This window comes from Pygoscelis adeliae, unplaced genomic scaffold (assembly GCF_000699105.1).
Source record: "Pygoscelis adeliae isolate BGI_AS28 unplaced genomic scaffold, ASM69910v1 Scaffold31, whole genome shotgun sequence".
NCBI lineage: Eukaryota > Metazoa > Chordata > Aves > Sphenisciformes > Spheniscidae > Pygoscelis > Pygoscelis adeliae.
This window is the reverse complement of record NW_008824233.1, coordinates 2,882,452-2,895,752: the sequence shown is the minus strand read 5'-3', so window position 1 is coordinate 2,895,752 and position 13,301 is coordinate 2,882,452. Positions and strand designations below refer to the sequence as shown.

General features: G+C 40.9%; 1 protein-coding gene across 1 annotated transcript in view; it reads left to right on the top strand.

Moving 5' to 3' along the window:
- Window positions 1–13,301, top strand: part of TNIP3 (TNFAIP3 interacting protein 3) — a 42,436-nt gene that overhangs the window by 22,709 nt on the left and 6,426 nt on the right. The window contains 5 exon segments of the mRNA XM_009334947.1: window positions 2,350–2,466; window positions 5,472–5,614; window positions 5,850–5,880; window positions 7,600–7,614; window positions 11,210–11,270. Coding sequence (XP_009333222.1) covers window positions 2,350–2,466; window positions 5,472–5,614; window positions 5,850–5,880; window positions 7,600–7,614; window positions 11,210–11,270 — 367 coding nt within the window.

The following is a 13,301-nucleotide window of genomic DNA, read 5'->3' as shown; positions in this document are numbered from 1 at the left end:
CATACCTAGCAGTTCTCAGCATGTCTCTTACAATCTTTCCTCAAAGATTTTGATCTGGGTTTAGTATGACCCGAAACCAATTCAGCTTTATTCATGCTACAGTTTGTTATTTTATTTGAAGTGATAAACGGGGTCTCACAGCATTGCTTCCAAATGCGGTTTAAAAAAATCCTCACCTTATTTTTCTCTACTGTTAACCTTTTGAAGATCGAATTTTCTGGATTTTTCTGGGTTTTTCACCGTAATCCTGGGATGTAGAGCCTCCTCAAAAAAACCCCAAATAAACAAAAAAACCCTGAATAACTGCCCAAATACCTCATATGTCTATATCATGATATGATTCTAGGAAGTGAGCTGCAAGAAAAATAGTCAATATAGTGACATTTGTTCAAGAATTAGGAGAACCGTCAACAGCTTATGACTATATGTACTTCAATTGTGAAGGTGCGTTACCATTTGGTAACGTCAGGATGCCCATGATCAGTAAGATACGTCCTAGTGAAGGAGTTTGAACAGAAGACAGAGCCATATAAAAAGTAGGTGCAGCAGACGACTGGGAAAATGGTATGTTGTAAAGGAAGCAGGACACTCAGTTATCTTTGAATTAGGGCATCTGAAGCACCTTCTTTTGAGGGTGGTCAAATATTAGAAGAGGTTGCCTGGAGAAGCTGTGAAATCACCCTCCTTGGAGGTGCTCAATACTCAGCTGACAGGCCCTGGGCAACCTGACCTACCTGGCCCGGCTCTGAGCAGGGGCTTGGACCTCCAGAGGTCCCCTGCCACCCAAATGAGTCTTGTGATTCTGTGGTTGTCAGCAAGGTCGAGATGTATCCCGCGAAGGCGGGGGGAAGAAGAAAAGGACGTTTCACTTGTCTTTGTCCTCAGCAGTACGCTTAACAAACCACACACCTGGGAAAGGGTCTGGCTGGTAGTCAGCCAGGGAAATGTATCACACGTACCTCAATACTGTCAAACTTCACCAACTCTTGCTGCTGCTGGCAATCCATGCCCAATCTAAACACCGGATTTTTTTTATTTGTTTTACTATTTGTGCAGAGCACTACAATGTCATAGCCTAAAAGGGATTAGCAGTGGCTCAAAGGGGCAAAAGGAGGATTAATCAATAAGCTATCTGTATCTTCATCCTCCCATGTTTATGTTCAACCTTAGTTATGTATTGACATGGCACACAAACTTTGCCACTATTATACCAATTTCTCTTCTGCACAATTCTTAGGGACAGTAGCTCATCAGATAAAAAGCCTCTGCTTTCCATGGAAAGTGCTATTTTTTTTTTAATTTTATTTTTTTGTTGGCCTTCTGATAACTAATACTAATCCTTGTGTTACTTTAGATACTGGTTCTCCTGCTTGGCCACTTCCCCCTCTGCCTCTTCCCCCTCCAAATTATCTTCCCTCCTTCCCTTACGGCATGAATGGAGCGTGGCCAGCAAGGGGGGAGCTGGGGATCATTAGCAGGAATTGAACTTTCTAAAATGGATGAAGTTAGCTGAGTCCATATCTTGTGTGAGAGACATTGAAAAGTACTGAATGGTGAATATTTGTACTAAAGTAAATGAGAAATATGTAAGTGTAGTGTGTGGTTATTGATAGAGAGGGGTAAGAGCAATTTAAAAATTATCCCAGTCCAAGGGAGAGCTGTGTAATACTGTTAAAAATAAATAAAATCTGCAAAGAACTATGGCAGAATTTGACTGAAAAATAGAGTAAGAGCATTATCAGTGCAGTGTGTGTATTCATAACTCCCTCTAGTGACAAGCTATAGAGACTACATAACTTCCTCTCAACCAGAGGGTTTACTTCGGTTCCAGTTGAAGAAATTTGTACTCTTAGTGCAAAAAAAGTTTCAGTCAGACTTTACTGTAGTCACATTTTTAGCCATCTTTGAATATTGCTTTTACGTTCTTGGGGTTTTTGTTTGCTTTTTTTTGGCCTCAGCTGAGTTTAGACACCTGTCTTTGTTTTCCCAAATTGTGACTTGCACAGGGAAATGGTGTTTATGAATGAGATTTGCAGCTGTGATTTCCATAGGTAAATGTTGGTTATAGTTATAAGTAAAAGCACAGGCCCCTAAATGACACTGTCTCAAATTCACGGATGTAGTGTGAGCACTTTGAAAATTTGGACCTAGTCATGCATATATGTTATTCATGGGGTTTATATCCAAAGTACATAATTGAAGCAACTGCAAGTGAAGGGAAAAACCCCACAAGTCTGTGAGTCACTCTAATCTGTTTATGTAGAGGGCAAACATTCTAATCATTTAAAAGGATTTTTTTTTTTCATGTAGTGAATCTCTGTTTAGTAATTTTGCTGTTTGATGTTGCAGGCCCTTCTGGATGTGTTGAAAAAGCAGCACTCACCTGTTCTTGGGACTCCTTCAGAGAAGGGTGACAGGAACAGCCTTGAGGACATGAGAACTCAGCTTGAAGTTCTCAGACAGCAGGTGAGAACAGCTGGAAGTAAGGATGGATTTCATACAAAATAATTTTGCCCTCTCCCCCAGGAATTGTGCCTGGTAGACTTGCTATGTAGAGTTTTTGAAAGGAAGAGCCAGTTTAGCCGTAGCCCGTTCAAATGCTGTTTCCTAAGATGCTGTCGTCACAGCAGTGTCCACGAAGTGAAACTGAGTCCTTGCAAAGGACTGGAGCAAGGACTTACGTAGGGCTCGAAGCAGCAGAATGGCTCTCCTGACTCTTGGAGACGTCCTGCCAGCTGTCTGCTGGGGGCTGAATTTCATCCAGAGAGAATGCTAAACTTCATGAGTTACTGATTGTGTCTTCTGCTCCTTGTTTTGTAGAAGTTGAAAGTTTAGTGAATTATCTAAGAATTCCTAGTCTTGGAAAAGTAGAGTGTTGGCATTGCAGTTTTTCAAAGTGTGAGACAAAACATTTGCATCCGTAACCTGCATATCAATCACTGTGGAGAAGTGCATTTTTTTTGATCTTTGTTCTGAGCAATTCAAGTGCTTTGTGCACTCTTTTTCTTTCCGTATGAAAGAATCTGTTTAAAACCATGATGCTTTTCAGATAATTTTACGTTTTAGGTCTGTCATCTTGGACAGTGTTAGGGTTAACATTATTGACACGCAAATGGATGTGATCAGAATGGGAATTTTGTTCAATGGGAATAAAATACTTGTTTCTGTCACGTTTGACAGCAGAGCCAGATTTTGCTCTCTAATGTAATGCTTGCCACATGCTGGAGAATAAAATCCTGCACTTGATTGTACAGTAATGAGTTATTTCATTCTACACAATAAAGTAGAGTAAACCAATTTTTTTCAAAATTCTCATGGGGTATCCATTTTATGAATGTCTTTTTCTAGTTGTATAAATCAGTACAGTGAGTCCAGACTTCCTTCTGCACGAAATGGAGCAGGAGGCTCTAACTGTACAGAGGAGGGACTCTTGGGACAAACAGCGACGTGACAGAGCCTCACCAGAGCTTGGCTGTCATCAGCCCATCCCTGGCCACAACAGAAGAGATGAAGGCATTCATTCCTTGGGAGGTGTCCCCCTCTTTCTCAGGGCAACAGAATATATGGCAAAACTGTGACAAAGTGGTTCCCTTGCAGCCTCAGCAGATTGTACAGCTGGAGAGTGGGAGGGAGGTGGGACAGCAGAGAGGGCATCGGAAAAGAAGAAATGAGGAAATACTGAGGAGAGAAGCATGTAGATGGACAGGGGTACAAGAGACCTAGATTTCCCCAAGCGACAGCTTTTCCTCTGCTTCAGAGGGTCAGGGGCGCGCATGCCTCCTCCAGGCACAGGCTGTGGATCTGAGTCCCCTCGCGGCCACACAGAAAGCCTTTGTGCCTTTTACACAGTGTTATTCAGGAAGGGGGTTATATCTAGTGGGGGACCATCGGGTCCAGAAAAAAACCTTGGAAAAATTAGCTGCAACAGGCAAGTTGTGAAAATAATTTATAGAGCCCTGTGTTGACTTTTTTCTTCCTCTGAGGTATTAATATTTCTTTAGTCCTCCTGTGAAGCCATAGTGCTGCTGCCAGCAAAAAGAAAACTGGATCTGTACGACAGGCAGGGCATGAGCCACAGCAAGCAAGTTCTTTGGAAATAGACTGTCAGCGGGCTTTAGTGACCAACCAAGAGGACATGAAAGGACTTCTGAAAGTTCTGGTGGTGGTTCCCACCCCAACGTGCTTTTGCTGTTATTTGTCAGTAGAAGTGCCACCAACCTGCAGCTTCTTACCAGGCGGATGCCTGCCCATTAGCTGAAGAATTAAGCCAGTCAGCTTAATGGCAATTAATTTACAGATTTGTGTTTTGCTTCTGAATCCGTGTGCTCGCTGCCTGTGCCTGGGGTGGTCAGATATTTTCTAATGGGATGAAGTGCTATGATTCCTGGCGACATATGAAGAGCTAAGACATTGCATTCTTCGGTATTTAAAAGGCAGTTTGTCTTCTAGGAACAGGGTCATACCTCTGTATTTCCATTTTGAATTGTGTATGTAACATTCCCCTCTGCTTCTATGTTGGGGCGGGTAGATACTTCGGGCTGCAGTTTGAGAGGGTGAATTAGAAGTCCTATATTGCAGACAAAAGGTACATGGGCCAATTATTTTTCCCACATACAGTTTCTAACATCTGGGGCACGATAGCCTCCTAGAGTATTTTTTTTTTCCCCACAGTGCTTCAGCCAAGTTCTAAATTCCCTGACAGTCCTGACTAGTCCAAGTCTTCTGGTCATTAATATGTGACCACGGCTCTAAATACTATCACTTATTCTGCACAGATTAGTCCTTTGGGCCACACCTTGGTTAGACAACTAGTGCCGTGGGTAAGGTAAACCTGCAGACAACTACGAAAAGGCGTAAAGCAAAGCAGGCTCAAGGCCAATGGTATTCAGTGGGCCATAAAAAGGCAGGATGTTATTTGATGATAGTGGCTCATCGTTAGGCTGGATAAGGTGATAACGTTCTGTCAGACCGCATGCCAGAAGTCAGTTTTTCGTGCTGTGCCAGCACCTCCTGTCTCCACCAGGATGCTAATGGCTTGCATCTGAGATTCGGGGGGGGGGAGTTAAAAATGCTCATAATTGAAGTGAAAACTGGAAAAAATGTTGGTAAAATGTTTGTCCTACTACTGTTTATCCCTTAAAAAGATCGATGTCTTCAGTATTTGTTATCTTATTTATAATATTTAAAAATGATATCTGCCAGTCAGCCTTTTAAATTACAAGGGTCTACAAATACTGAAGCTGTGGACTGTTTCGATTGATGGGTGCCATTGGAGAATCACCATTACTTGTCAGTTTGGTCATAAAAAAGATGAGGGAAACTTTTTGTTGCAGGATTGTAAAGAGGAGGGACCCTTTTGGAATGCACTCCGCTGCTTGGCCGGTGTTTAAAAAGCAACCAAACAACAAAGTGGATGAAAATGTCCATTGTGGCTCTGCTGAAATTCACGTACTTGGTCATAATGATTGCAGGTACAAATATATGAAGAAGACTTCAGAAAGGAGAGATCTGACAGAGAAAGACTTAATGAGGAGAAAGAAGCATTGCAGAAAATTAACAAGAGATTACAGTCTCAACTGAATAAACTAAACTCTCAGGTATGAGTCAAAACAAAGTTACCATTGCCAGCACATGTGTATTTTAGTTTTATTTTCTCACTTTCCACACAACCCAAGGCTTTCTGGCTTCCATTAATTGACATTGGATTTTATATGAGGTCACCACCTGGGATGAAATCATTCTGAAGTAATGCAGTAAGAAGATGAGAAATTATTAGAGATGACTTCCAAATTAAGTAGATGAAGGGAGTATTTATTGCAAAAACTCTTCAAACATATCTTAAAATAGAGGGAGGGGAACCAAAAACAAATCCAGAGGACTGTTGATTGTTTCACTGGCACTTGATATAAGAGTTGTAACATCAAACCAACTTTTGAAATAAAAGCTTCTGTAATGAATCCTGACCTCTGCAGTGGAATTACAGAGTAATGTTAATATCACCGAGGAAAAAAAACTGTCTCCATCCAAATTAGCTGAGCAGCCACTGCAATAATTTTTTTGTTGCAACATCCTTTTTATCTCTTCACAGTAGTGTCAGTATTCTGTTCACAGACATTCAGGAAGCCATAGTAAAATCATGGCATGCAAAACTCCAAGCTTTCTCAATCCCCTTTAAAAATGATGAAATTTCGAGGTTTCTTGTCTTGACAAAATTGTGCAATGCTTTAAAAGAATGTTCTGAGATGATTTATTGTCCTCCCCAACATTGTTGTGAAACAGAAACTTCAGTATTGGCTTATTCTCAGCCAAGCCACGCATTGATACTAGTAGGGTCTTGCAGTAGTATCAGAGGCAAGGTGCTGTCAAGTGCCCCTCGCTCCCATCAGCTTCAGTGGGAGTGGAGAGCAGGTTGGGCATCCTGGCCAATGCTGGGCACTGCTGCAGTAAGGCCCCAGACTTGTCAGTGCTTTTATGGGTACTTGGAAGCATTTCACGCAAGTGTAAAAATAATAATGCCCGAGGGAATGCCATGATTTGCCACTCAGGGCATCCCAGGCATATAGAAATACCTTGGACAAATCTGTTAGCATTGCATGCAATAACTTTCAGGTATATTTCCCCCACCCACCAGCCCACTCCTGGGTTCTTCAATAAGGTAAAGAAATTTTTTTGTAGGAGACAGAGTACTCAAAGACACCTTCTTCCTATATATTTTTGCATTGTCTAGAGACTAAAAGGCTAAATTTCTTGCACAACCCCAACCAGCCAATGGCTGCTCTGAGAACCTCTCACAACAGTGACAGTGAAGAGGGGGACTACAAATAGGGCTAAAAGGCCTTTCCCACTCCTCCCCAGCTGCTCTGGACCAGGAGAAATGCCAACAGCACTGCACATGTACAACACAACTGAAGGGCTGTACAAGTGCTGTATAAAGTGTATGTACAACTTGACTGTCCCTGCATTGTATCGACAGTTTACACTAGAGATCTTGTTTGTCTCTTCCTGCCTTGGGATTTGATTAAACAGAGCTTGTGAAGGATTTTAAACATGAGAGGAACCATATAGAATATTTATTAGTTTGTTTTCTTAAGTCAAATTATTTAGTTGTGACTCATCTTTTACCCCTCTTTGCTCTGTCCTTAGGCAAATTCTTATTGACTCTGCTGGGACACAGAGGGCCTAAGAAAAGGCAGACCCAAATCTTGAGGCTATTGACTTTGGTCTTTTACCAACATTATTTTTCTTGTTATGCAAGTGCCTGTCCATGTAGTTCCGCTTCAAACTATTGAAAGCTACTGTGTGTAAAGAAAATGTTTCTTGAATATAGAAAACACCCAGAAATGTGCTTGCCATATCTTGAAACCAATATTTTCTCACGTAAATTGTCAAGACTCTGGTGTGGCACAAGTCAGCTTTTTAAAATCATTTTTAAAATAATGAACAGCCTGAAGGGTCTAAATGAGCAGCATTGCGACCCATGCTGAGAGAGGAGGGTTTCTTCCCTGTTGCTTTTTACTGATGAATTTGTACATGAATATTCTGTTGACATCGTATCCTGCTACTAATGCCTTTCTTCTTGCTTTTCTTATTTTTTGATAGACAAAAGATCTCCCGGTACAGGCTGAGAGGCCCAGCTACCCACCTCCCCTCTTCCTCTCACCGTGTGTTAATTGTGGGAATTGTGGGAATTGTGGGTTGGTTCTTCACTATCAAGATCCTCGAGTACATCCAGCGTCTCGCAGGGCACATGAGCAGCAACAGCACTCAGTAAGGTTCCCGCTGTCTCCCATTTCACAAGGGCGCTGATTTTCTCAAAGCATGGTGACCACGGGAGAATAACATGGTGCTATCACAGTGCCATCCTCACCAGTAACTAAATCTGTTGTTTCCCAGCTTGTTGTTGGTCCAGATCAAGATTTTGTACTGGGTTTAGAATTAGCCCTAGGTCTGGAAGAGCCTTCCTGATCTCTGTACGGTCTCTCTTCCCTTACGATCTGCCCCAAAATGCTGATTTTCTCTTGATAGTCGTGTTCTTTTCTTCCTTGCTGTTCCAGTGTCTTCGGCACTGAATTGCACAGAGTGCTACCATGTGCAAATCAAAGCATAACCAACAGAAATCTGTGCACAAAGAGGAAAAATTGCAGCAATTTAAACAAATGGTTGATGAGTTATACTTAAAGTATATATTCTTATATATTTTAAATTTACTTTGGTAAATACTGTTTACTTACAATACCACTAAGAAGAAAAAGGGGATTATTATACATTTGTTTTCAATGATACCGGTGGTCATTCCTTAATTAAAAAAATAAGGTTGCTTGATTGGACTCTTGCTGATTTCTTAGATTAATTTACTTCCACAACACATTCAGAGCCCTTTCTAGCTATATAGTTGCCCAAATTCGTAAGTATGGATCTGCTCTCTGGAGCCCAATTCTGGGCCTTCAACATAAATGATAGTAACAAAAATGTGAATGTAGCTGTGGTCAGCATTATTCCGGTCTCTTCCCTCTATTTGGTCTAAGAAAGCTTGTTAACTAATATGTCTTATTTCCGTGTCTTACATTGGGTATTTCTTTCTCTGGCCCTGTCTTTGGAAAATGACTTTCCTTCTTCTTCACTTACGGCTTCTGTGTTCATAGGTAGTATAACTGTCCTGCCATCAGGCAATACTGCTGTAGCCAGACTGCACGACCCCAGGTTCCCTGTACACCTTCTGGGGCAGGCAGACAAGCTATCGGCAGGATTCACAACGTTGCTCTTAAACTGTAAGGGCAAAATCCCAGATGCTGTTGCTTGTACCCAGTAGTATCTTCCCTCTGGTACGCTGCTGTGAAACGGGATTACGTGAGGAATAAGGTTCTACTGAGGGTGAGATGCTCTGGCTGTGAATGCTTTAGGAATGCAGTTTTCCCAAGCAAGCCTGTGCATTGCAAAAAAGTAAAATAAAAAAAAAAAAGAATCAGCGGAAGTGATCTGAGTGTGGCTAACACAATGGGAAATTTGCTTTTTTTCCTGGCAGACAACAGGGTCCTGTCTTCCTCAGCATGAAGAACAACAGCTTTGCACTAGGGCAGGTTATGTGAGGGGGAGTTTCTATTTCAAGGAAAATACTGCTTCAAAGAATGATATTTCTGAAGTGCTTTGGGTTATCTAAGTGGGCTGTGCTTGTTCAAATCTAGTGAGAATGCATTTAAACATGGTGAATGTCATTTTAAATACACAGTATCTGTTTCTGGCTATAAAGATGTCACATATGGAAAGATGCTTATTATTTGAGAAATTATAGCCGATTTTTTGCAAAATGCATGTAAGGCTTTCAGAGTGTAGAAATCCAACGGAAAAGCTGTGGTCAAACAAGTCATTTCTATGTTTCAGGAGTGTGCTTATCTGCCTATTTATCAGAGTTGGACGCATTGCAGAATGTTTTTCACTGCAATTTGGACACTGTCCCAGATTATTTTGGCTCTTCTCCCTGAACTTTCATCATCTGGGTTTCTAATTCTGTGAGGGATCACTGGGTTTACAACTTTGCCATTCCTGCCGGAGCGCTGGGGTCAGTTTGACTGGTTGCTTTGTAACTCCCAGTTTCATTCTGAGTTTTCTTTGAAATTCTTTGTCTGTGCGAGTGCAGCATTGCTGCTCTGAGCTTTGGACACCTCCCTGAGCAATTTGTTTAGCAATGAAGAAAGGTGCTAGAATTTAATGAGTGTCCTGAGTTAACGTACGTAATCTTGTGTGTTTAGTCTGTGCTTTTGCTTTTTCATTTTTTTAATATCTTGCACCTTTTCGTTCCTTTTTACATTTAGTAGAAACACTTTGTTTAGTCTGACATGAAATACACCTCTTTTTTCTGAAATTCATTCAAGTTTGCATAGTGTAAGCACATATGAAAGAGAAGAGTAGGTCAGAGAACAGAAAATTCAACAGAAACTCCAAAAAGCAATGCAAATAAGTGTATTTTGAACCACTGGTGGAAAAACTACCTCTGCTTAAAGCAAAGCAGAGTCTTGCTTTGTATCAAAGCCTATTTTGTTTGCCCACAAGCACAGAATTAGTTCATAATTCCTGTGGATGGTATAATTTAAGTGAAAATAGGATAGCTCCTTTTTTCCTGACAGTGTATGAGAGTGATTACTGCTATGTAACTATAAATGACAGCATACATAAAAGTTAAATCTGTTTTCTGTATCCACAGCTTCATCCTGCCATCTTAATTTAGGCAGAACTTCTTTAGAAGTCTATGAAATTTCTTCCCTACAAGTTGAAATCTGTAAGAGTCTCCTTGGGACTACTCAGGATTTTGTCAGAGTAATTTCTGCAAAACAAGAATTATTTTCCCAGTTTAACTAATTTGAAGCAGTAATTACCTGAAATTTGACAAGCTTGCATGTGCTACTTAAAGCAGATAGACAGCTTAATACAGCTTCAACTGAAACGTCTGGTCCCAAAATCATTTTCTCTAGTGGTAATTTGCTCCTCATTTACCAGGGTGTGTGGTATAAACTATAATGCGGTATGTATTTCTCCCAGGATTTCGCTGGACAAAACTATGTTTGCATGGACATAACCTTCCCGATACTTCCTCTTATAAGAAAGATGGGAATTTTTCCCATCCCACAAGTATTTTCAAGAAGTTATTTGATAACAACTAATGTTATAGTAACACTTATTTGATAACAACTAATGTTATAGTAACACTAATGCTAACCTGTGGGGAAGGGAGGAGGGCAGAGAACTTTATTAAATGGGTTATTCCTGTCACACTGCAACATGTTACAGGTGTTACGCATATTCAAACTGGAACAGCTTCACCTGCAGGTCAATGTGTAGCAGGTTTCTCTGGGGTTCTTTAGCACAGAGGATGTGATGCCTTCTAGTGTCTTCTAGTGCACTTTATTCCTTAGCCCTTTTAAAATCTGATTTGTTTCTGTTAATGTTTCTTTTGATTTGTGGGATCTAGAAAGGTTTACACCAATATTTCTAATGAGTGCAGCATCTAAACCACATGTCGTAAAAAAGGAAGCAAGCTGAAAGACTCGATCGGTGGAAATATAAAGCTAAATATAAGATTTTTTTTGTAAACTACTTTTGTATGACTAATAAAAAACTTCACAGCACAATTATACTTTTATCATGTCGCTATTCTTTTGTTTGAAGTGTCTATGAAGTCCATATTGCTGTAATAATGTTTTATTGTTCTGTGCAGCCAGACTATCAGTGGTATGTTCCTGACCAGTTTCCGCCAGATGTGCAGCACAAGGCAAATGGTAAGACAACAGCTGTACAGAGCGTATTTTAAATGTACTTTTTTTAAATGGGGGCCTTTGAGGGATGTAGGGTAAACTTTCCTATTTATCTGTTGAGTGCTTACGTGACAGCTTTGCCTCAGAGAGCCGAGGTTGGTGTATGTGCAACACAGGTGAGGTTTCTAATGTAATACCATCTACATTACGGCTTTCAGCTTTGTTGCAATTCGTAAAATGTCTCTATTACACATTACAGGAGCACGCATTTGCCTCATTAAACACCTAGTAATAGTCCTAAAGAAAAGATATCCTCAGAGTTGTCCTTAGAGCTTCTGTTGCTCCAGCTAAGACTAAATTTAACGATGTGCCGAACCTGGGGGCCAAGATGGGGCAGATTTTAGAAGTCCTTGGTAACAAAGTGCAGGCTTTAGGATGTTGTTTCACCTTAAAGGCAAAATGCCCATTGCTATTCTTGATCTGCTCTGATAGTTCAAGGCGCCAGGTCTGAAAATAAAACCATGTAAATGGACAAAGTTAATTAGTTGCCAAAGTGTCGGTGCAAACTATCTTTTTGAAACCAGGAGGAGTACTTAATATTTGTACGTGGATTTGAAATTGTGCCAAGTTTCTGGGTGTTTCGAAGTATTTGTTTCAGACCACTCAAAAGATGGATGCCAGAGAGCACAAGGAAGAAGGGATGTTATTCTGGGTGGGAATCCGCCCCTCCGGATCTTCTCCTTCAGAAACTCCCCTATACCACCCTTTTTCTCTCAAAAGTGGTTGAGAATTATGGCACCTAAAGTTTTGTGTTTTGCTGTTCTCATGTCTCGTGGCCCTTTTGTAGAGATACCTTCTCAGATGAATGATACGTCATCCTGGTCTGCAGGGGGACCAGCAAAGTTTGCTGGTGTTCACTGCAGGAGCGTGTGTGCTTCATGTGTCTGCCATTTCACGGTGCGAGTGGGTACCAGTGGGTGGCAGGGGCAGGGACTCATCACCAAAAGCTGTTTTGTAACATCTAGAAGAAGAAGATGGCTACAGAGGAACTATTCCATTATTTATTGTCATCCACATTTGCACAGAAGAGAGGGCAGGGTGGGAACGTAGCTCGCCGAAATGGAGGGTGAGCTTCCCATAATTTCATAGCAACTGTTTGGAGGGTTCTGATGTGGTCATAGGGAAAGTAGTGCTGTGACTGCAGGAGAGGACAGGAGATTAATTTTGTAGTGCCTCCCACTTAAACTCAAAGTGATTTACTGCACCAGAGAATACAGGGAGGATGTTTATAACAGTGAATGAAACAAGTCCGGCCACCAACCGCAGCTGTGGTCCAGGGCAGTACACTTAGGGGATCTGAAGAAAGAGAGTTCTTCTTTTACCCTGTTTGATTATATGACTCAACTTCTGGCTCCCTGAAAAAAACTTTTTTTAAATCCACGCTCTGTCTTTCTGTTACTGTTCCTTGTCCAGAATATCCAAATACCTCCTTCTCAGTGGGACAGTGAGTAGGACACTTGGAGACTTTTCCCTTCCCTTTTTTCTTCAGTCCCCATAAAGAGGAATGCTCAACGAGTCCCGTCATAGCGCTGTGTAGGATGTCTGCTTTAACATCTTCGGGGCTCTTATTCTTTTTATCTTTGCTGATAAAGATTATTTTATTAGCTGTTGATCACAGAGAAGTCCAACTGCAACTATCAGTTAAAAGGCACTAGCCTGGCTTTATGTATTATATATAGTCACCTATATTAAATCTGCATTTAAGTGTTTTGAGAAAGATTTCAAAGATAGAAACTCCAAGAACACGCGATGAAAGTATCCTTGATGTTCCAATTTCTTTGTTCTATTTTGTAAGTGCTAATTACAATGGTGGGTTTAAATGAGCTAGTATGTGTAGCAGCATTCCCGAGTCTCATTTCTCATCTTTCATTTCTTCATTAGGTGATAAACTGACCAATAAATTTTACCTCTTCTGAGATAGAGCTTCATTATGGAAAAAAAAAAAAGCAGTGCAGCAACTTTTAGTCATGAGGCAGTTTCCTTTAGGAAAGCTAT